Genomic DNA, 21,540 nt, shown 5'->3' with positions numbered 1-21,540 from the left:
CTTTCTGATTACAGCAGGAATAGCCATTGGATGAGGATAAATACGAAAGCCAGCTCAATGACATCTAGTTTTGCTGGGCAATAATCAACAGCAACAGGGAGCAGATAAGTACAGTATCCTACCTGAATGGTCACTGTGATCAATAAATCATAAAAGATGAAAGACCAAGGTTCATCTGTGTGATTTTTTTAGTCAGAGGTCAGACGCATTCAACTGAATAGACATAACCAAGCGCACAAACTAAATTTAAGCATCAATGAGATGATCACATGCAAAATATTAAGAAATGCAAAATGGTGGTTGTCAAATGGAAGATATATAGGATGTACATTAGGTCTGACTACATCTGAAAAGAAAGACAGGCTATGTTGCAGCTTGTTCATGGATTATATATTGGTCAAACTACTATGAGCTTTATTTAACCTTGATCAGGAAGCATAATGATCGAAAATTAAACCCAAACCACGTGGCAAGACTGCAACAGATTGTTCAAAGATTAATCTCTTTTACCTGGCCTACAGTGAAACTATTACCTGGCATTTTCATTTGGGCTAAGAGTAACATCCCCATCTGCTGTAATGTCAATGACACAGTGCTCAGGCTGGATGCCAATTCCACACAGCTGAATGTCCTGAGATTCATCTGCACCGACTCTGGTGTGATCCTGTCGAGAATATCAGAAGCTTAAAAGGTCAGCACCTGATATTTGGCTATAAATATTCACAGGATGCATATAAGTGCACAGTACACCACTTGAGTAACTCAGCCTGAATCAATGTTTCCATGCCTGCTGTAAGCAGTAACGTGTCTTGCCAAATATTTAACCATAACATTTTTTTCTGATTAAATGTGCAGCCAGGAAATAACTTAAAGCCGGCAATCGCAAAACATGAAGCACACAAATGCAGAAAATAACTCGGTACATTTCAATAATGTCCACTGAGCTCACGGTAAGGAACAAATTGCTTTCACCACATTTCTGTAAACAGGATTTACTAGAGAAAGGCGGTTGAGAGTTTTACAATCTAGATACTATAGAACAGATTATGGATAATTGTTCTTGTTAGCAGAGGTGATATGAAGCAGAAGTTGTGGAAAACTGACAAAACGGGAGTGTGACCACATGCTATAAAAATTTCAAACCTCACTGACCATGAGTCAGGATGGCAGATTACATGCAGATCTCATTCAAATATGTGGAATAGTAACAATTGTGTACAATCACAAAAAAAGTCTGTTATATAGCCCTTTCCTTGCCTTATATTCCACATTTGGAATAGGAGGATAGTATCGAGAGGATGGTGATTTCTGATATAGCTTACCAAAAAAGGTTTTAGGGATAAAGACCTTTATGTATTTTATAACAGTGTCAATTTTCCAATGATTAAATAAGAATTTAGTAGTTACCATACAGCAGAGACTCATCAGACTTTGGGCAAGGAGGTTACAAATCAATTCAGCTTTGGAATGTGCCCATTCTGCTTCTTAAAAAAATGAGACTAATTTAATGCAGAGATAATCTAGGACAGAATTATAAGGACAAAGGAGGTGCACATTCAGCCCACCAAATCTATACTGGTGAAGGAATTCACCTCATGCAGGAGCAGCATCCTGAAAGCTTGTGATTTCAAACAAACCCACTGGATTATAACCTGGTGTCATGTGACTTTTAACTAATTTTAATTAACCTTATTGAAATTTCTAACTTTTTATTTATACTCTACTACATTTTTTTTCATATTTTGTTGCTTACCAGTATTTAGCACGTATGTATGAACAACCCTTTTTCTTTTCAAAATGTAATATTTATCATGAGCCCTCTCACAACAAGCACTACTGTTTCTAACTTGTACAGTGTACATTGTTAATCTATGTCAGAGGTCCACTGTCCAATCTCATTGTTGTGATCATCGAAGTTTGTTGAGTACTGCACAGTGAAGCAACTCAACACCAGTATCACGCAATCTAAAGTCTGATTAGACGCCACTCTATATATAGGATGAACATGTACACAGGCCGGTTGAATTAAACAATGACTGGTGTGATATTTCCTACTTCTATAGTCAGATGAAACAAAGGTCATTCTGTGCGCTGCAGACAAGGTTAAGATTGACACTTACTTTTATATAGCAGCTTTGGAGAGGAAACCTTCTAAGCAAAATCATGACATTTTATAGCACTCACTGGCAGCACAACAGTGATTTGTTATTTTCCTAACCAACCTGCTCAGATGTTATTACACACCTCTGGAACAGGTAGGACTTGAACTCGGGTTTCCTGGTTGAGAGGTAGGGACACTACCACTGTGCCACAAGAACCCTCAACAGCTATTTGTTATGAACACTCACTTTCAAATAGTAGACAAGCAGTTCATTGAGTGCAGGGTCAGCATTCAGGTTAACTAAAAAGCACTTGTCATCCCCAACTTTAATGCCAGATGACTCCAGCGAGATGCCCATACTTTCGAGTTGTTTTTGTCGTTCCTGCAGTCAACACAACAAAATGAAACAGAGCAATACTATTGAAATCTGAGTGACAAGGCCTCACATAACACTTCTAAGCAAACATATGTACTTCTACATCGCGAATTGTTTATCCTACACAGATAGGGAATTGCTGGCTAGACCAGAAGGTGTCATCTGTCCTGAATTACCCTCGCGGAGGTGGCGGTGAGCTGTCTTGTTGAACTGCTGCAGTCCTTTGGATGATGAGGCATCCACAGTACTGGTGCTGTGGAGTGGAAGCAAGATGCGGCGGGTAGGAGGGTGAAGAATGGGCAAGAAGGAGCCGACAGGAGATAGTGCGAGAGGGAGGGGGAGGAATGGGGACGGAGAGCATGAAGGGTCCAGATCACAGGTTAGAGCAAGCGAAGGGTAGAGAGCATGTGAGAATGAGCAGCAGCAAGAGGGAGCTTGAGGGTGTAGGGCAAGAGCAAGACAGCAAGTGAGCAAATGGAAGAGAGGTGCGAAGTGGAGATTTAAGCAATGGTCATGTCAATGAAAGTCAATGGGAGATAGTTAAAATCTCACCTGTTAGAGCTGGTCATTGTTGGTTACCTGAGCGACAAATGCTAATTGCCATGGTAGTTTGAGTCTGAATGTTAATTTACAAAAACTATGCGATTAGCGTAATTTGGTTTCATCAGAAAATATTGCGCAGGTTTAATCAAACTTAATTAATAGTGCTTGAAAAGAAAATAGATGAATCCTTCAGATACTAGTTTTAATCTACTTCCACACAAAGATCTGTATTAAATCTTGTTTGTAAGCCTAATCACAGCTCCTAATTTAAAAAGCTATATTCTCGAACAAAAAATCTGAGTGTGCAAAAAAAACCACAGGTTGCTTAGAAAATGCTTGCCAAATGCAATTTTGTTTGCTAGAAGATGCATTCATTGCATTAATCCATTGCACTTCACGTTAACTTTAAATCAAATAAAATCCTAATACTGTCCAGCCATAGTAGCCAGCCAACAAATCTTGTCCAGTTCAGCTTCAATGAAAATTATAGAAATCCATGGGTAACTAAAATAGAAATGCAATTAAGATTAAATGAAATTGCCTTACAAGAAAGCAAAATATCAAAGACTACCTCCAAATGAACACAAGTAACTTGTTAATCCTCACTTTGAACTCTAAATAGCTTAAAGTATTAACTTTCAGTGCAATTTAAAAACTCATTCTTGCCAACTTTCTCACCCAGTATCCAAAACAAAAAAGGTCCTCAACTCTAATTTAGCTAACAAAACAGTGACTAAACAGTTACTCATTTTGTCAGTTTTCAAGATTATGTCCCTTATGTCGTGGTGGTCAGTCTTGAAGGTTGGTACTCATGGCTGACCTCAAAGGAAGCAGCAGACGAAGATCTAGTAATCCTCTTTCCCGATCCACTAAACTGAATCAGGCACTAAATCACAAGAATTTCCAGGCATACAGCAACTGTTATACAATCAGTTTGGGTAAGCAGCTCATCGTATTGATCTATAGCCACAGAGAACAAATTGAAGTATAATGCATTGATCATACATTACTTTTAAATAAATCTTGTAAACAGCAAAATAAATGATTGGAACATATAACTGGGATTATGGTTGATACTGAAACATCATTAAAAGAAACACAGTTACACTTCATTCAACGAATTGTGTAATTGCAGGAGTTTTTAAAATGTGAAAATACTAGTAATTAAAGGCAAGTTCCATCATTTCACTGATTTTGATTTCCAACCTGTGAACTTTAACAGTGCATTTTAACAGTGGTGCAAAATCACTGAAAACTTCTGGACCTTGAGATTAATTACACATATGGGACAGCACCATAGCTCCGCGGTTAGTCTCAGTGCCAGGGACTCGGGTTCGAATCCAGCCCTGGGCAACCGTCTGTGTGGAGTTTGCACATTCTCCCTGTATCTGCGTAGGTTTCCTCCCAGAGACAACGACGTGCAGGGTAGAGTGATAGGCTAAACTGCCTCTCACGTTCAGGGATGAACAGCCATAGGAAATGCATGGTAACAGGGCTAGGTGGGGACGTGGGTCTGGGTGGGATGCTCTTCGGAGGGTTGGTGCAGACTCGATGGGCCAAATATAGGGATTCTATGTTGATCATATTCTAACCAAAATGTTGCTGTCAGTTTCAGACCAATAATAGTGAATGTTGATAATTTCACTCAAAAAAACCCAGGCAAACGTTTAACGATTGGAAAGCCACGTACAGAATAAATTGAACTGATGAGAAGAGCACACAGAATCAAATGCTGAATTTGCATCAGCACTTTTACAGGAACAAAATAACATTCCTACTATAATTCAAGATACTAATTCATCCGCTTGGGTTGCGCATTGGACCACGAGTGCTGATAGATCCTCTAGCCTTCTTTTCCAAGACTAACAGTCATGCCTGATAAACCAGTTTAGGAAGTGGCTGCACTTAATTGACAATTTCTTGAGCTAGGTGCCTTCATTTGCTTCTGAATCAATAACTTGGAGTTCCCATAACACTGTAAACTTTAATTAATCTAATGCAAAATTATGAATACATTTGATAACACAGCAAAAGTGTATAGCACTCTAGGTGGCAGTCACGCAGAAGAGAGATCCAATATGTCATCACACAGAGCAGCATTTAGCCACGTTACACATCACCATGGAATGATTTTCTTAAACTATAGGCGATTGTCACCTCCCTCTAACGACATTGAAACAAAAGCAAGCAACTTAATGCCACATAAAGTTTAAATATTTTAGTTTTAAAATCCACAAACAATGGTACATTGACAGCAATCATTTTCATCCTAAAATCAGCACCTCCAAAACAATTAGAACTGACCCGCAAATTAATTTTCTCCCACTGACTAACCTGTGCAATTTCTTCAGTTTTCCTCAGCTTCTCCTCCCAAGTGATAGTCAAATCTTTAATGAGCTTTTCAGATTCTTCTAATTTCTCTTTTAGCTCAGGAGCTTTCATTGCCTAGATTAACAAAAAAAAAAGCAAAAAAAAATTATACTATCATTGTCAGAGTCAAATTACATGCGAATCAAAAAATGAAATTTGTTACCTCTCAATCATAGCGAGCAACACTTCACTCATTGCAGGAAACTGAGTGCAATCTTGGTTGTTCCTCAGGTTTAACAATTCACAAGGGCAAATCTTGTGCCCTCCCCTGTGGTGAAGCTGGTGGCAGTTGTGGCATTTAATTGGGGGAAGGCAGACAGGGAGACAGGCACAACCACCTTCCCATCTCCAGCGTGATTAAGTAAAGGTGGAAAAGCCAACATCCCACTACCACTAATATTCACCCAGGGTAAAGAGGAGGTTCACCACATGGGCAGCTGAACAAGCAAACGTGCCAAGTTCCAGCAGGGTGCCCCATTCAAACGAACTCTACCTGCCTGAGGTAACTTAACATCAGGAATTGGGAAGCTCTGTGGAGTATGTAGAATTGTGAGAATGTAGGAGGTTGAGGAAAGTCATGAGGAATACAGATAAGGTTAATGGCAGGTAGCTTTTCACTGTGGTGGGGGATTCCAAAACTAGGGGAAACATTTTTAAGGTGAGAAGAAAAATATTTTAAAAAGAGGAATTTTTTTTAAAAACACAGTGGGTGTTCATATGTGCAATGAACCTCCAGAGGAAGTGGTGAATGCAGGCACAGTTACAACATTTAAAAGACAAGCACACAAGAAATGTTTGGAGGTATATGGGCCAAGCACAGGCAGGTGGGACCAGTTTAGTTTGGACTTTTGGTTAGCATGGACTGGTTAGACCCAAGAGTCTGTTTCCATGCTGAATGACTATTGGCTGCAATCAGCATCTTACCCTAGAAATTGCCTGTTCTTCCTATTCCACACCCAAATGCTTTCCTGCTGCCACTTACCTCTGCCTGGGAATCTTTTCAATCCAAAGCTTCAGGTAGGTGGAGCACTGCAGTAGCCACTGCCTCTCCAGTGACATTGCCTAGGATAGATTAGTTCTCCATCTCTGACTGACAATATAATGTGGGCAGCATATCTGCCCCCAGGGTCCTTGACTTCAGGCAAAGGTCCACCTCTGACCCGTTAGTGCTTGAGTGACAAAATGCGATAGGCCCTGAGGCATCAGCAGAGTCTTGACAGTGCTCTAGACCGTAGAAAAGACTGTCGTCATCTCAAGAAAATCCTGCCTGTAAAGTCATTAGACCATTGACATCAGCTATTTGGCCTATCAAGTCCATGTCAGCTCTCTATACATCAGTCCAGCCAATCCTCGAAAATTGCAGGCACAGAGCAGAAGTTCAGTTCCCAACACTGGGTACCCAGTGTCCTTTTTAAATCATTGATCATCTCTGCATCTACAATTTATATCAGCCATTTCCAAATGAGAATCATTTCCTGCGTAAAAAAGTTCTCTCAAATATTCCTTGCAGTTCTTGCCCAAAAACAAATGGGAAAGCTTCTTAATACTGACCTGGCATAAACCTGTCACAAACGTCCACTCAGTCTCCTTTGCCCCAAGAGCAACAGTCCCAATTTCTTCAACCTAACCTTGGAGCTAAAATTTAAATTCCCTGGAAACATTCTTGTAATTCTCTGTACCTTCTGAAGGATCTAAATACCATTTTTGTTTCTTCATTTTACATGGGATGTGGTGTCTCTGGCAAGATCAGTATTTATTGCCTATTCCCAACTGCTTTTAAACAGGGATAATGGGAACTGCAGATCCTGGAGAATCCGAGATAACAAAGTGTAGAGCTGGATGAACACAGTAGGCCAAGCAGCATCAGAGGAGCAGGAAGGCTGACGTTTCGGGCCTAGGCGCTTCTTAAGACCCTTTTGATGAAGGGTCTAGCCCAAAACGTCATCTTTTGTGCTCCTAAGATGCTGCTTGGCCTGCTGTGTTCATCCAGCTCTACACTTTGTTATCTCTGCTTTTGAATGAAGTTTTTTGTTGGGTCATTTCAGAGGGTGAATAAGAGTCAACCACATGACTGTATGCCTGCAGTCACATACAGGTTAGATCAGAAAGGAGACATTCTTCCCTCAGCATGTCATCAAATTAGGTCGGTTTCCAAAGTACAACGAGCAAAACTGGCACAGTACTCTGGTTGTGACCTAATGAGAACTTTGCTCGCTCAGCTCCCTCACACCAGAAACATCCAAAACTCTGACAACAGTTCTGAGAGAAGAAAGCCTCAGTTAAGTGCACAGTCTCTGTTATTGAGTCAAATGTTGTTAACACACTCAATGTTTCTCTCTGGTCCTGCACCATTACCTTTATCTTCACCAACTTACCTCAGCCTGACTTAGTTGCTCCTTCAATTTTTCTACCTCCTCGCGTAGCTCTCGAATAATCTTAGCATTTGGGTCTTCGTTCACCACAGCATGGTTTACAATGCGTTTTGCCCGATCAGCATATCTCAGCGTGGAAAGTGTTTCTTCATAGTTGTCCCCAGCTGGGCTAATTGTTGCTATCATAGCAGTTTTACTATTTCCTCCCAAGTTATCCTCGATCACAAATTTAAAGATTCAATGTCAAAAGGATAGTTATACAGATGTTGAACATGTAGGTATCAATGACATTTGTTCACTTTAAAATGTTTTGCAATATATTATCATACTGAACATAATTTAAGGACATTTTGCTATTTAGCACAATGTTTCAATAAATCAGAATATTAATAGTCATGAGGTACTTAAACTACAATATTTTACTGTTAATCATAATTCTTTTAAATTGACTTAAAAAAACAACCGCTGCATTTATTTAACATCTCATCACATTCTAATGATCTACTAAGAGATATTGCAGCCAAAGCACTACTTTTGAAATTGTCTTGCTGTTGCTGGGTAGACCAGTGCACTGTTCTGTTTGTGAGCAACAAGGTTCCTCAAGCAGCAAATGAATTGATAAATAGATGAATCCTTTTTAGAGGTGCAAATAAAAGGAGAAATTTTGTCAAGGATGACAGGAAGCTTCATTGTTCTTTCATTAGTGAAACAGAAGCTGGTGAACCACAGCTGTCTTTGTATATATCTAGAAAATCAAAACGTAACCCTACCCTCTTCATGGCCATTCTTTTTGACAACTAAAGGCAATTTAGCATTCTTTAAACTGAAACCTGTACAGCCAAATGGAAATAAGTTGTTATTAAAACAACTGTCATCAAGCACCAATATTATTTTTCAAGAGGGCAGTCCTCGGTTTCTGGTTTAAATCTAGATGTTATCCAACTTGAAATGACCAAGAAGCTCCTCTCAGTTTTCAAGAAAATTTATCTTTAAAACCTGCAATAGATAAATGGGACGAGATTTTGTTGCCTGGAGTGAAGCAAGGATGCTTCCTTCTAATCTCAAAAGAAAACTTTACTTGTGGTGGGGAGGGTGCAAAGGAACAATGGTGTAACCTGTAATGAAGAAATAAATCACATACTCCAACATCAAGATCTCTTATGTTAAGGCTGCACTCTCAGTATAAAGATTCCTCGTTAATCCAGATAATCAGATTCCAAGGAGGACAGAGACAGTGCAGGAAGAGGCAACAACGCTAACATACTGAGTTCACATTCACCTCCTGCTCTCTCAAACAGTTGGGAGTTAATGTCACTACTTGCCTCAATAAAACAAGACCAAAGCAACAAGTTGAAGGAAAGAACAGCAAGAGGGGAAGCAAGTTATGTCGTATGGAAGAGATATGCAGTGAATGAAGAAAATGGAAAGAAAGTCGCAGTGAAACAGGCAAACAAATGTCAGTGTCAGAAGTGAAGTAAACAGAAAACATAAATCTAAGAGAAAAGGTACACTCAAAAGGAAACTGAAACACAAACAGCAGATGCTGTTAACTGTCAGGGTTCTCACCAGCTGAGAAAGGGTCACTGACTTGAAAAGGATAACTGTTTTACTGTCTGAAGTTGTGGTTAGATCTGTTTAATATTTCCAGCATTTTCAACTACTTCAGATTAACAGCATTAACCACACTTGACTCTCATAGATGAGTGAGACGTGGCAGAATCCAAGATGGTAACAATAGTTCCAGTTGATTATTCAAGAAACTCAAAATGCACTGGAGCTGGGTACAATGTTTCGTTATTATATTCTGCACCACTCAAAAAAGCTTTATCCTCTACAGCTTGTGTCCCACCTGTAGCTTGGTCACTCCCAAAGGTTGCACATTAATGTCGTACTAACATGGCTAAATTCATTATTGTTAATGTGCCGTGGATTACATTCCAAACAAACTTAGCATGAGATATATACCTGAAGAATGCACTTAAACAGGGATTAACACAAAATCAAACCCCATTTATGGGTTCACACCATTCTTATTGAATCTTCCTGCAAAAATGAACTGGTTAGCAGTAAGATAAGTAATCTCTTTCCAGTGTTGAGAGATTTGAAATTATTGGAAATGTGAAAACAGGCTTTTAATGTTATACTCCAGAAACAAAAATCCTAGTCAAATTGTCAGAGAAAAAGTAACAAAGCAGAAGCAATTTCATTGGAAACAACCACATGCTTTTTTAAAGTTTAATCTACATTAATAGGCTTCATATTATAAGTATTTGCTTTATTCATTAAGCTTATCGTAACAGAGCCAGAAAGTAATGCACTTAGAACTATAAACAAATACAGTACAAGAATATAGTATTATGCATTTGAATAAAAGTATATTATACTATAATAAAAGTCTAATATACCTGGGAGCAGACACTGAGGTAAATTCGTGTCAGAGCAGTGGGATTCAAGGAGAAAATAGGGGAGTGTGCAGGACCAACATACTCCAATAAAAGGTGGGGCACCAAATCCGGTGAACTCTGGATATCGGGGAATATAAAGGATGGAAAAAGAAGAAAGGAGGCATAAGGCAGATACCAAGGCCTCAAAACAGTAGGTACCCCAGCAAAGGAAAGAACGCACAAGGATGAGTTAAAAAGGAGTCAGGCGAGCAAAAATGGGGCAAGAAAGGATAATGCAGGTAAATAAAGGAAAATCCGAAATTAAATTTACCAGTGTATCAAGGGTAAAAGGATAGTCGGACAAAGAATAGGGCCCATTAATGACCACAGTGCTAATTTGTGCATGGAACCAGACGACGTAGGTAAAGTTCTAAATGAATACACTCAGTGTTCATTAATGAGAGAGATGAAGTGGGTATAGAAATTAGAAGGACTGGAAATTAGTATTGCTAAACAGGAGGCTCCGAGTGGTCTGGCAGGCTTACAAGTAGATAAATCTCCAAAGTTGGAAGAACTGTATCCTAGGCTGTTGCAAGAGAGAAAATAGCAGGAGTGCTGGCAATATTTTCAACTCCTCTCTGGACATAGGAGGGGTGCCAGAGAACAGGAGGATAGCTAACATGGAATTGTTATTCAAGAAGGGAAGAAGAGATAAACCAGGAAACTGCAGGTGAGTCAGTCTAAACTCAGTGATGGAAAAACTCTTGTGAGCTATTCAGAGGGACAGAATTAATCTGTACTTGGAGGAGCAGAGATTAATCAAGAATAATCAGCATGTTTTTGATAAGGGGCGCTGTGTCTGACTAACTTGATTGAATTTGTTTGAAGAGATGATCAGATGTGTAGATGAAGGTGATGTAGTCTGCATGAACGCCAACAAAGTTTTTGTTGAAGGTTTCACATGGGAGACTGATTGCAAAGATGAGACACCATGGAATCCAAAAAAATTTAGCAAAGTGACCCAGAAGTGGATGAGTGGCAGGAAGCAGAGGGTGATGGTGAATGAATTTTTTTGTGGATTGGAAGCTATGTCCACTGGTGTTCCACAGGGATCAGTCTTGGGGCCCTTGCTGTTTGTGGTATAAATAAACAATTCAGACTTGAATGTAAGAGGGTTGATAAGCTACTTTGCAGATGATATGAAATTTGGTGGGATGGGAAGAAGTAAGGAAAATAGTCTTACATTACAAGATGGTATAGGTAGGCTGATCGGTGGCAAATAGATATGGGTGAGGTGATGGACTTGGGCAGGACAAACAAGAACAAACAAGGCAACAGAATACATAACAAACTCGAGGACCCTGGGAAGCATCAAGGATCAGAGTGACTTGGTGTGCATGTACACCAGTCCTTTCAAGCAGCAGTACAGGGAGATAACATGGTTAAGGAGGCATTAACTGCGTTTATTAGCTGCAGCATAGAGATTAAGAGCAGAGAGATTATGCTGGATCGGCATAAAATGTTGGTTAGGCCACAGCTACAGTATTGTGTGCAGTTCTGTATTCTACATTATGGGAGGGGTGAGAAAGCAGTTAGAAGGTGCAGAGGAGATTTACCAGGGATCTTGCCTGGGATGGAGTTTTTTACTCATGGAGAGAGATTAGATAGTCTGGACTGCTTCCCTTGGAGCAGAGGAGACTGGGGGAGCATGATCGAGATGTATAAAAATGAGGGGCATAGAAAGACTCGGCAGCAAGAGACATTGCCCCTTGGTAGAAGGATCAATGACTAACAGCAGAGATTTAAGATAAGGGGAAGGAGGTTTACAGGGGATGCGAGGAAACATTTTTTTCATGCACAGGATCGTGGGAATCTGGAACTCACTGCTGCTAAGGGTGGTGGGGCAGAAATGCTTGAAACATTTAGGAAGTAATTAGGAATGGTGATTAGTAATTAGGAAGTGCATTTGCGATGCTAAGGGTCCAGGTCAAGTGCTGGAAAATGGGTGAGAATGGTTAGGTGCTTGTTTTTGACTGCTACAGACTTGTTGTGCCGAAGGGTCTTTTTCTGTGCTGTAGATGTCTGTGACTATATCTTTAGAAGTAATCCAATCATTCAAAATTGAAGGATTAGGATTAGAGATGTATTTAACCACTGGATTATCCTTAATTATCTTAAAAGATTATTAAGTAGATGGTTTTCACTGTGGTTCTAGATGATGACCAGATAACAAACATGGACATGTTGAGGTGAAATTATCAGACGGGACTCTTGGAACACTTTCAGTTTGCTCATTTGAATTGGAAACCCTCAATTCATCAAAAAGGGAACCTGGATCTGTACCTGAAACACTGCAATCTGCGAGGCTCCAGACCAGTTGTTGGAAAGGGGGATTAGAATAGGCAGCTAGTTTATTCCACCAGTACAGACAAGATGGACTGAATGGCTTCTTTCTTAATGATGTAACTTTTCTACAGTTCTACAACTGACTTTAAATTACTGAATGATTAAATATTACAGAGTGCTTGTTGGCATCCTAGCATTGTTATTAAATGAAAAAACATATCCACAAAAGAAATGTAAATTCCAAAGAAGAGCTCAACTTTGTTTTTTAAATAATGAAGCTTCCTCCCTCTTACAAGCATACACAATTATAACATTAGTTGTTGAGTGTCCACTTTCACAAATAGTCTGTTTGTTCGGGATTGTAGAGCTTCTTTTCACAAATTAAAAAGATGTAGTTAAAGGGTACTTAATTTAGGGATGATATTTAGGTTTGTGAAACAGTTTCAGTTTGGATGATTTTTAACAAACTGATATTTTCGTGTTAAGAAAATCAATCAGAACCGAGCCGATTCTAGTTAGCACTGGACATACGTGAATACTAAAGTAAATGTCTTCAATCTTGATTTTACTTAAGAGGAATCGAGATCTTTATCAGGAAGATAAATCTTTGTCTTGATTTTTGTCCATTTTTGAAATGCAGGAAATTTGCTATAAAGCATCTTCAAAAGTGCACAAAGCAACGTGAACAGATTTTCTTTTTCCATGCTTCGCTGTCAACAAATTCATCAACAGAAAGGAGTTGCACTTATCATAACATCAGATCTCAAATGTCTTAAAGTGCTTCACGTACAGCAAGTCATTTTTAACTGGAAGAACTGTTATTATTAGGTAAGGAGTCAAATTTTATATAGCAAAGATCATTCAAAAACAGCACTACGTTTTTGACAGTCTTGATGAAGAGGATTCCCAAACTCACTACAAGTCTCACCATAAAATTCTTGAACATGGAAACAAAGGAGGCATCACAGCAACTTGGGTCCAAAGGGTGACACAGCTCTGACAATTCAATATACCCTCAGTATGGCAGTGGAATGAAAAGCAAGCTGAAACAACACCTTCTGACTCAAAAGCAGAATGCAACCATACTGACTTCATTTCAGAATAATGCATCAACGCCAAAGTCACAATACAGCACACTTCATGTGAATAACATAGGCGATTAACAATTGTTTGTTGCACCATTCCAGCTGCCTGAAATTCCGTATTTGTTATTCAGATTTTTATGCTAACTTTTAGGTATTCAAGATGTATAGCTTTAAATATGGAAGACTTTTGCCACAGAGCAGAAGAATCTGATGCCATACTGCAGGTGCAGAGTAAAAGTCGGACTTTAAAACACTAACCTCAGAACACCCCAAGTGTACCAAGGAAATGCTCTCCATTTCCCACAATCACCATCCCTAAGGTCTCACTAAAGGAGGCTGAATTTTTGCTAATCAGTGTCAAATGATCAGCTGTTTTGCTGTGATTCCATGACTGTTAGGATTTGGGTTCCAAATTCATTTCAGGCTAGGCATCTGAAGCTGCACAAAGAACAAGGTGATGGTCATGCAATCGGACTGCATTGGATGCAAGTCCATTTCCCAGAAATGAAAGGTGTGTGATGTTGGCGCACAATATGCACATATACTCTTTACAATACACTTTTCCTGCGAAGAATTTGATCTGGTCATCAATACCTTGAGAAGCCAGGTGAGCACAGAATCTCTGTAAGGCACAAACTTATTTTTGCCCTTTCCTCCCACTTGGTCCGCTAATGCAGAAATAACCAAACCTAGTGTTGTAAGTGACCTGAGAAGAAAACAGAACAAATAAAGGAACTTACAAACCTCAGTGATATGGCTACCTTAAATGTAAAGAAAATTTGAAGGAATAAAAAAATTGGTGTCTGCATTTTTACTTGGTAAGTGACAAATCATATCTCCCTTGTAAAAGCTTAGGTCTAATAATAGACAATGAAGAGCTCTAAAGTGAACATCTAATACACTATTTCTAAGTACATTGAAGTATGAAAAACAAAACCATTAGAACACCTAGAACAACACTAACGCTCTTTGTGTTGCACATATTAGTAGCCTGATTATCAATTAAAAGAACAATTATCACTGCCTCAGTCACACCCTGTGGCAAAGGATTTTGCGTTCCAACAAATTTCTACATGATGAAATCTGTACTAATTGTGTGACAATTAACTTGCTGGCCTTCATCATTGTTTCTCCAACCATTCGAAGCAGTATTCATTGAAGTCACTCATTCAATTTGAGTCAGAAATCTGTTCTTCCAGGGACCTCATGGTCTTGTGGTAACCTTATCTCAAAGACAATTTACAGGAATGTGTGCAGTTATGAGAAAGTAGGATTAGAAACAAAATAAAACTAATGACATCACCTTGAAAGTTCTTGACTATATTATAATACGAAGGACTTGGGAAAACTGCTATTGAGAATTAACAGTTATCCAGAGTTCTGCTGGTAGTTTCTTTTCCTGTGCTAAATGAAAATGTTGCTCTGCTACCTTAGCTGAACTGTCAATGCTATTAGATTTTGGTTAACACGAGAGGAACTGTTGTAGATTTTGTACAGTGCACATAACTCCACCTCTTGTCTGACTGCACGAAGGAAAGCAGGTGACTAGGTTCTTTGGATCAATTTGATCACAATTTAAATTAAAATTATCCATCATCTGCATCAGTTACTATGATCAATGGAAAAAACTGGATATGGTACCTGTACTTATCTCAAACTAAAACATGCTGTAGGACTATTTTAATCAAGCACTGAATGCTGCCATCACGATTGAGGTATTAATCTGAATTCAGTTGCTGTTCCCTTGAGAAAGCTTTAAAAAAAACAATATCAAATATGGCCATAAAAGTCAAGAAATGAAAGAAATCCTATTATGATTCTGATTCCAGCATCAGCAGTTCTTAGTACCTGTCTAATAAATTTTTATTTTGTGTGAAAATATGGCAATAGTGTACAAACAGCAAGTGATTATACTAAATCATTATCCATTGGGGATAGGGCACAGAACTTCCTGTGGATAATAAAAACACAGACACTGCTCCTTTGTAACTCCCCAATCTACTGTGTGATCCAGTCAGATGAGAGGATGACCTCACAGGTATGTGAATCCACAGGCAGCAAATTCACAGATAAGGAGTATCGAGTGCAATAGCTAATAGTCTGCTTTTGTGATGCTGATTAAGGGGAAAAATGTCAGAGAAACTGAAAAGAGAACATCGCACTATTCAATAAAAAGTGATCAATTGTATCCACCTGCACAGCAGCCAGGGCCTCAATTTAACATCACATGTAAAATAAGACGTCACTGACAGATTTACATCAGTACTGCAGCCAAAAGTCAATTTAGATGGAGTCAAATTTTTGAATGCAGTGCAACCCTTAACCTGCTGACACAGATTGCAAGCCACCAAATCAGGCAAATGGAATTGAAACTGGGCAGCATAAGCTTTAAAATATCCATCTCTGTCACCTTGACTGAAGTTATTATTTTTTGATATCAGAAAGTTATTCAGATATCTTGAGTTACACTGTTTCTTACTTGTTAATGTTACTGCCCTCCTTCAAACGTTCGCCTGCAGCTCCCGTCTTAGAAACTCTCTCACTTCCAGCCAGATCTACGAGGCTCAACTTACTTACTTTCTCTCCAGAAGTCTAGAAATTGGGAAATAATAAGTGGATAATCAAATCTGTAACAAATGTAAACTGAAAATGATTTTGGATCATTCAAGCAATCATGTGAGACTACGTGATTCTCACGTCACAGCAAGGGAACACAGACTTACACCACTTTGGAGATCATAAAGTGTCTGAGTTAAGGTGATGCTGAACACAGCATGAGAACGGCTACTTTCTTCATTCATGTTAGTGGCAGCAACTGTTCGTGATTTGTTTCCTTCGGACATTAGGGATTCAATATCCTGCAAACATACCAAATATAAAATTAAACAATAATGAAGGCATCATCATCCAGAAGGTCAAATGTGCCTTTCTGGCAAACTTTAAAAATCATTTCAACTACCAAACCACTTTATTTTTCTATCCCAGGAAAGGAATGCCGACAGAATAGAATAGTAAAATACCCAAATAAAGTAAAAGCGAGTTGCAACACAATGTCAAAGTGAGAGAGTGGATTATAAACATGATCAGTTTCTCCAAAAATATTGGATTAGATTATAAAGTCACAAACTTGAAGGGAGCTCAAACATTAACTTGCTTAGAATGAAGCAAATGGGACATATTCTGATTATCTAAATGTCTGGATGTCTATCTTCAAAATCTGGAATGGCTTCTAAAAGACTGCAATTTTTGATTCATTTTACAAGATTAAAGGTACTGAAAGAGCTAACGTTGCAGGTGCAATAAGCTCTATCTGAATTTGATGATGCCAGAGAGTCTTTGGTTGGAGAATCAGTCAGTCAATCTTGCACATGATCCCAAAGAGATCAGAAATGACATACCTGGCTCCTGATAGTCTTAAGTAATTATTCCTGACTAGTCATCATAATTTGCACTAATTGCTACATGCAATAGTATTTCTTGTCCTCCGAGGCAAATGTCTCTTCTTCTTAAGATCTACCAGTAGTTATCCCTCACTAATAATCAATAAGAAGACAGGCCTCTAGATTCAGCATAAAAGAGGATTAGCAGAAGGTCTCTTGAGGTACAGTGATAGCGTCCCCATCTCTGGACCAGAAGTCCTGCATTCAAAGACCAATTTGGTCCAGAAGACTGTTTTAACATACCTTACAAGGTGATTAGTAATATCTGAGAGAGGATTAAAAAGACTCATATGGTGCAGAGGTGGTCCACCTGCTCCAGAGATGCATCATAACATCTCTGAACAGGTTAATTTGAAAATATCTACAAAAATTGGCTCAGTAGCAAAGAGAGGGTAAATGTAGATTGGCACAGTGGTAACGTCACTGGGCTAGCAATCCATAGCACCGGGTTAATCTTCTGAAGGATATGTGCCACAGTGGGTGGTGTTCCTACCTGTAAGCCAGAAAGACTAGGTTCAGTGGCACTTGCTCCAGACAACAGTCATAACATGTTCATTATTAATAAGTAAAGGAGGATTAGTTCAGGACTTGGAGAGCAGTGGTTGTGTCCATATCTCTGAGCCAGGCAGCATGGGTTCAAATTCCAGGTTCTCCAGAGATATTTCATATCATGTCTAAATAGGTTGATTAAACACAAAGGGCTCTGGTGACGGTGACAGTGGCAGCATCCCTACTTCTAGACCAGAAAGGACAGGCTCAAGTCCCACCTGCTCTGGAAGTGTGTATCATAACTAAAACAGGTTGATTAAATATATATTTTTTAAAAATCTAAAGGAGGATTAGTTCAGGACTTTTGTGAAGTAGTGGTAGTGTCCCTACATCTGAGCCAGGAGGCTAAAGTTCAAGTTTGATGTGCCAGAGGCTTTTAATAACACAGCTGAACAGGTTGACAGATAAGTCATTTCTTACCTGTTTGGCACTCCACCTCCAATCCTTATAAACATAATGTAATCCACTATTTGAAGGAGGATTAGCCACATGTCAAATATTCTCATTTGCAGCCCCGATTTAGTTCTCTTTAAAGGGGTTGCATTCAAGCTTTTGGTTGCATTTCAGTCCCACACTCCTAATCTATGGGTACTTCTGTGGTGTAGTAAATGGGAACACTAGGACGCCTTCCTGTGCTCCTGGCCAAACAGACCAGTCACAGGTCCAGGCAGTGAACTCAGGGTGTGGTTGAGTGTAGGACCAAATTGCTAGTCCCTCTTTCATGGTTAAATCCATGCTTGAGTGTCCATTGAGAAACCACTTGCAGTATTCACCTGCAGAATAGAGGACTTCAGGGACTGGTGGGGGCTGCTTGGGCTGGGGTGCATCATTACTCCAATAACAGATTTTTGACTTTATTTTCTTAAGTTTCCATTTCAGTATCTGAAATTTTAATTGACTGTTCAATCAGTCTTTGTTGCAGTGCCCCATTGGGCACTGTCCAACTTGTTTAAGTTTGGGAAACCAGAGTTCAAGATCTACTTGCTCCAGAAGTATGTACTAACATCTCTGAAAAGTGTGATTAGTGAAATATCAGAAAGGAGAATTAATGACAATTACTTATAGCCTTGTACATTAGCTTTCCTCACTGTAGTGTTATCTGTGTCTCCTTCTCAGGCAACGTCAACAACTTGCAGTTATAGCGTGTCTTATACGGAACAAAATGTTCTGTGGTGCTTTATGATGTATTCACAGATCTCATTCCTAGCTCCATTATGTGGTTTTAGGATAACTGACTGTAAGGTTGGTCCACGCAGTAGGTTTGAAGGAGTGATTTGATAGGGAAGTGAGAAGTAGAAAGGCACAGACACTTTGGGATGAAAATCTTAAATTTAGGCCCTAGGTGGCTGAATGCATGACAATCAAGAAAATTTGAAAGCAAAAATTCAGGAATGCACAAGTCACCAGAATTAGTGGACCTTTGGAAATTTACAGCATAGGCCCAGTATGCTTACCATGGTTCCTTCAAAGAGCAGTTGTACTTGGTAACATGCTCGAATTTTTTTTTGTCCAAAAACCCAGCAAGTTCTTCACCACAAGGCTGTCCAACACTGACATAAAATTATGATAGTCTTTACAGGTAAAGCACTTCAGATCCTGACAAAATTCCTCGAGTGGGGGGTCAATTACTAGGGGACACGGGTTCAAGGTGTGGGGTTGTTTAAAGAGATATGCAAGGTACGTTTTTCACACAGAAGGTGGAGTGTGCCTGGAATGTGCTGCTTGAGGGTGTGGTGGATGCAGACACAACAGCAGCTTTCAAGAAGCACCTGGATGAATGCTTGAATAAGAAGGGAATAGAGTGATATGTACCCTGTAAGTGAAGTCAGTTTTAATATGGAAGGGCAACGTGTGTCGGCACAGGATTGGAGGGCCGAAGGGCCTGCTCCTGCGCTGTATTATTCTTTGTAACATCATTCACCTCTTCAGACATTCACATCTTCTGTCAATGATTTTAAATTTTAAACATTTTGTGCGTGCTGCCAAGAAGTTCTCGTCATTTCAAAGGCCTCTATTAAGAGAGCCCTAGGTCTTCGCATTCATGAGAACAGATTCCCTCCTAATCAATATCTTTTCCTGATGGGTATAACCATGCAGCTCTGGTATCATTTTCTAAATGTCACTCTTCCCCCATCTCTTACCTTTTCATATAATGTTCAGGACTGTGCACAGTACTCCAAGTGTGGCCTATTTAAGGTTCCTTACTAATTTCATGGAACTGCTCTACTATTGAAATCTGTGTCCCTAAAAATAAACTTCGCTTCCTGGTTTGCTTATACATGATCTTACTGACCTGCTTTATAACATGATTTCTATGTTTATATATCCAGGTTTCTTTATTCTGCTGCCCTATTTAGATTCTTCTTTTCCAAACAATATTAAATCTTAGCATTTTTAAAAACTGAGACACAATTCCTCGTACCCATCTGTACTTAAATTCATGCATTAAATGGCACATTAAAAACAGACAGGAGAAGCTGAAAATGTAATGATCAAGTAAACATTAGACAACAAACCTGCCAAGATTTTATGCAACTACTCAGGTTGTTTTGCATCTCAATATTGAGGTGATCATGACCATACAAATTATTTAGCTAGTTGCACGAAGCCAATTAATTAGTTAATCCTAGCAGATGTGGTGCATTCTTGAACTGATAACATCCAAACCACAAAGGGAGCACTAGTCATGTAGCATTTCAAAAAACTGAAATGCTGACATCGTTGGAATTTAATCATAAATCATTTCATATTCAGGCCAAAAGGTGTAGTGTTTAACGCACATACTTACTTCAAAACAAGTAACAGCCAGCTGCGACAAGCCATCTACATATGGGCCCAATACTTTATGTTCTCTAACTTTCAAACTGTGCCGACTCCTAAGAAAGAAAATTATTTTAAATTGTTAAAAATGAGATCAATAATTTAGTGTTAAGTGAGAATAATGTAGTACTCAAGTTTAAAAAAAAACTTTGAAAGCTTATGGCATTTGTAATGTCAGTTGAAAACAACTCTCAGAATTTGACAAGTAAAATCGAGACCCCACAGTGTAGAGGAGTGAGGAGGAGCAAAGCAAGAGAAAGAAACATGGTCAGTATACTTTAACATGTACTTCAGTGGTCAGTCACTTGCTGTCAGCCACTGCGAAGTCATTTTAAGGAGAGGACCCAAAGTGAAAGACTTTATAAACATAAAAAGGATGAGTTGAGAGGGGTGGCACACAGCATTGGTGAGAGCTCACAAACCAAATCGAGATAAAACAGTGAATTGTTATGTGAAAAACAACACAGACTCAGTGAAAGTTAACTGAGATCATATGATGCCCAGCATCAATGGTCATTTAATGTTTCCTATTTCTTATTTTCTTACGTAGAATCTGTACCCAGATTGATGAGCATGATTAAGAAGGCATGCCGTTCACCACAAGGCATTTGGGAACGAAGTGTATGGGACAAGAAACCATGTGTGTTTGGATTCTGAAAATAAACCATGCAAGACCTTGCACAAGTGCAAGCTAGGTTGGTGAATTTGGGCCCAGGAAGTGACAATGAATGAGACAGAAAGTAAAACTGAGAAAGAGTGAGACCAAGAAACATTAGAAACAGTTAAACTAAAACATCTTCAGTGAACAATTAAAATGTGAAGACATGAAACTATTGTGATAAGTAATTTTGAGGAACAGAGAACTTACCTGGTAGAAATTGATCACACCAATAGAAACAGAATACTTGGATTCAAAATGACAACTTTCTCACAATTTGACTCGATATCAACTATTCAAGTGCAGATACAAAATGTCATATTGGCCAAGGCACTTTAACAGCAAAGCAGACAGCAAGATGCTCATTTTGCAGAGCTAATGGCAGAGTGCACAACTCAGGTGGCAATTTCTTAATTCCCACATTTAATCATTGCCTGAAATCAATGTGACATCTTTACATATGATGTGGAGGTGCCGTTGTTGGACTGGGATGGAC

The 21,540-nt window shown here is 39.1% G+C and overlaps 1 protein-coding gene across 4 annotated transcripts in view; it reads right to left on the bottom strand.

Moving 5' to 3' along the window:
* kif13a (kinesin family member 13A) overlaps positions 1–21,540 on the bottom strand; it is a 322,598-nt gene that overhangs the window by 99,375 nt on the left and 201,683 nt on the right. For all 4 annotated transcript variants that reach the window (XR_007249645.2, XM_048552226.2, XM_048552242.2 and 1 more), the window contains exons 7-14: positions 20,355–20,442; positions 16,301–16,435; positions 16,057–16,169; positions 14,172–14,283; positions 7,766–7,978; positions 5,355–5,465; positions 2,349–2,483; positions 534–664 (exon numbers count right to left, since the gene is read on the bottom strand). Coding sequence is in view for 3 of the 4 variants with exons in the window: in XM_048552226.2 (XP_048408183.1) it covers positions 534–664; positions 2,349–2,483; positions 5,355–5,465; positions 7,766–7,978; positions 14,172–14,283; positions 16,057–16,169; positions 16,301–16,435; positions 20,355–20,442 (1,038 nt within the window). In the remaining variant the exon portion in view is untranslated. The remainder of the gene's footprint in view (positions 1–533; positions 665–2,348; positions 2,484–5,354; positions 5,466–7,765; positions 7,979–14,171; positions 14,284–16,056; positions 16,170–16,300; positions 16,436–20,354; positions 20,443–21,540) is intronic.

This window comes from Stegostoma tigrinum, chromosome 2, assembly GCF_030684315.1.
Source record: "Stegostoma tigrinum isolate sSteTig4 chromosome 2, sSteTig4.hap1, whole genome shotgun sequence".
NCBI classification, from domain to species: Eukaryota; Metazoa; Chordata; class Chondrichthyes; order Orectolobiformes; family Stegostomatidae; genus Stegostoma; species Stegostoma tigrinum.
Note: the sequence above shows the minus strand (reverse complement) of the source record. Positions and strands in the feature narration are given on the sequence as shown.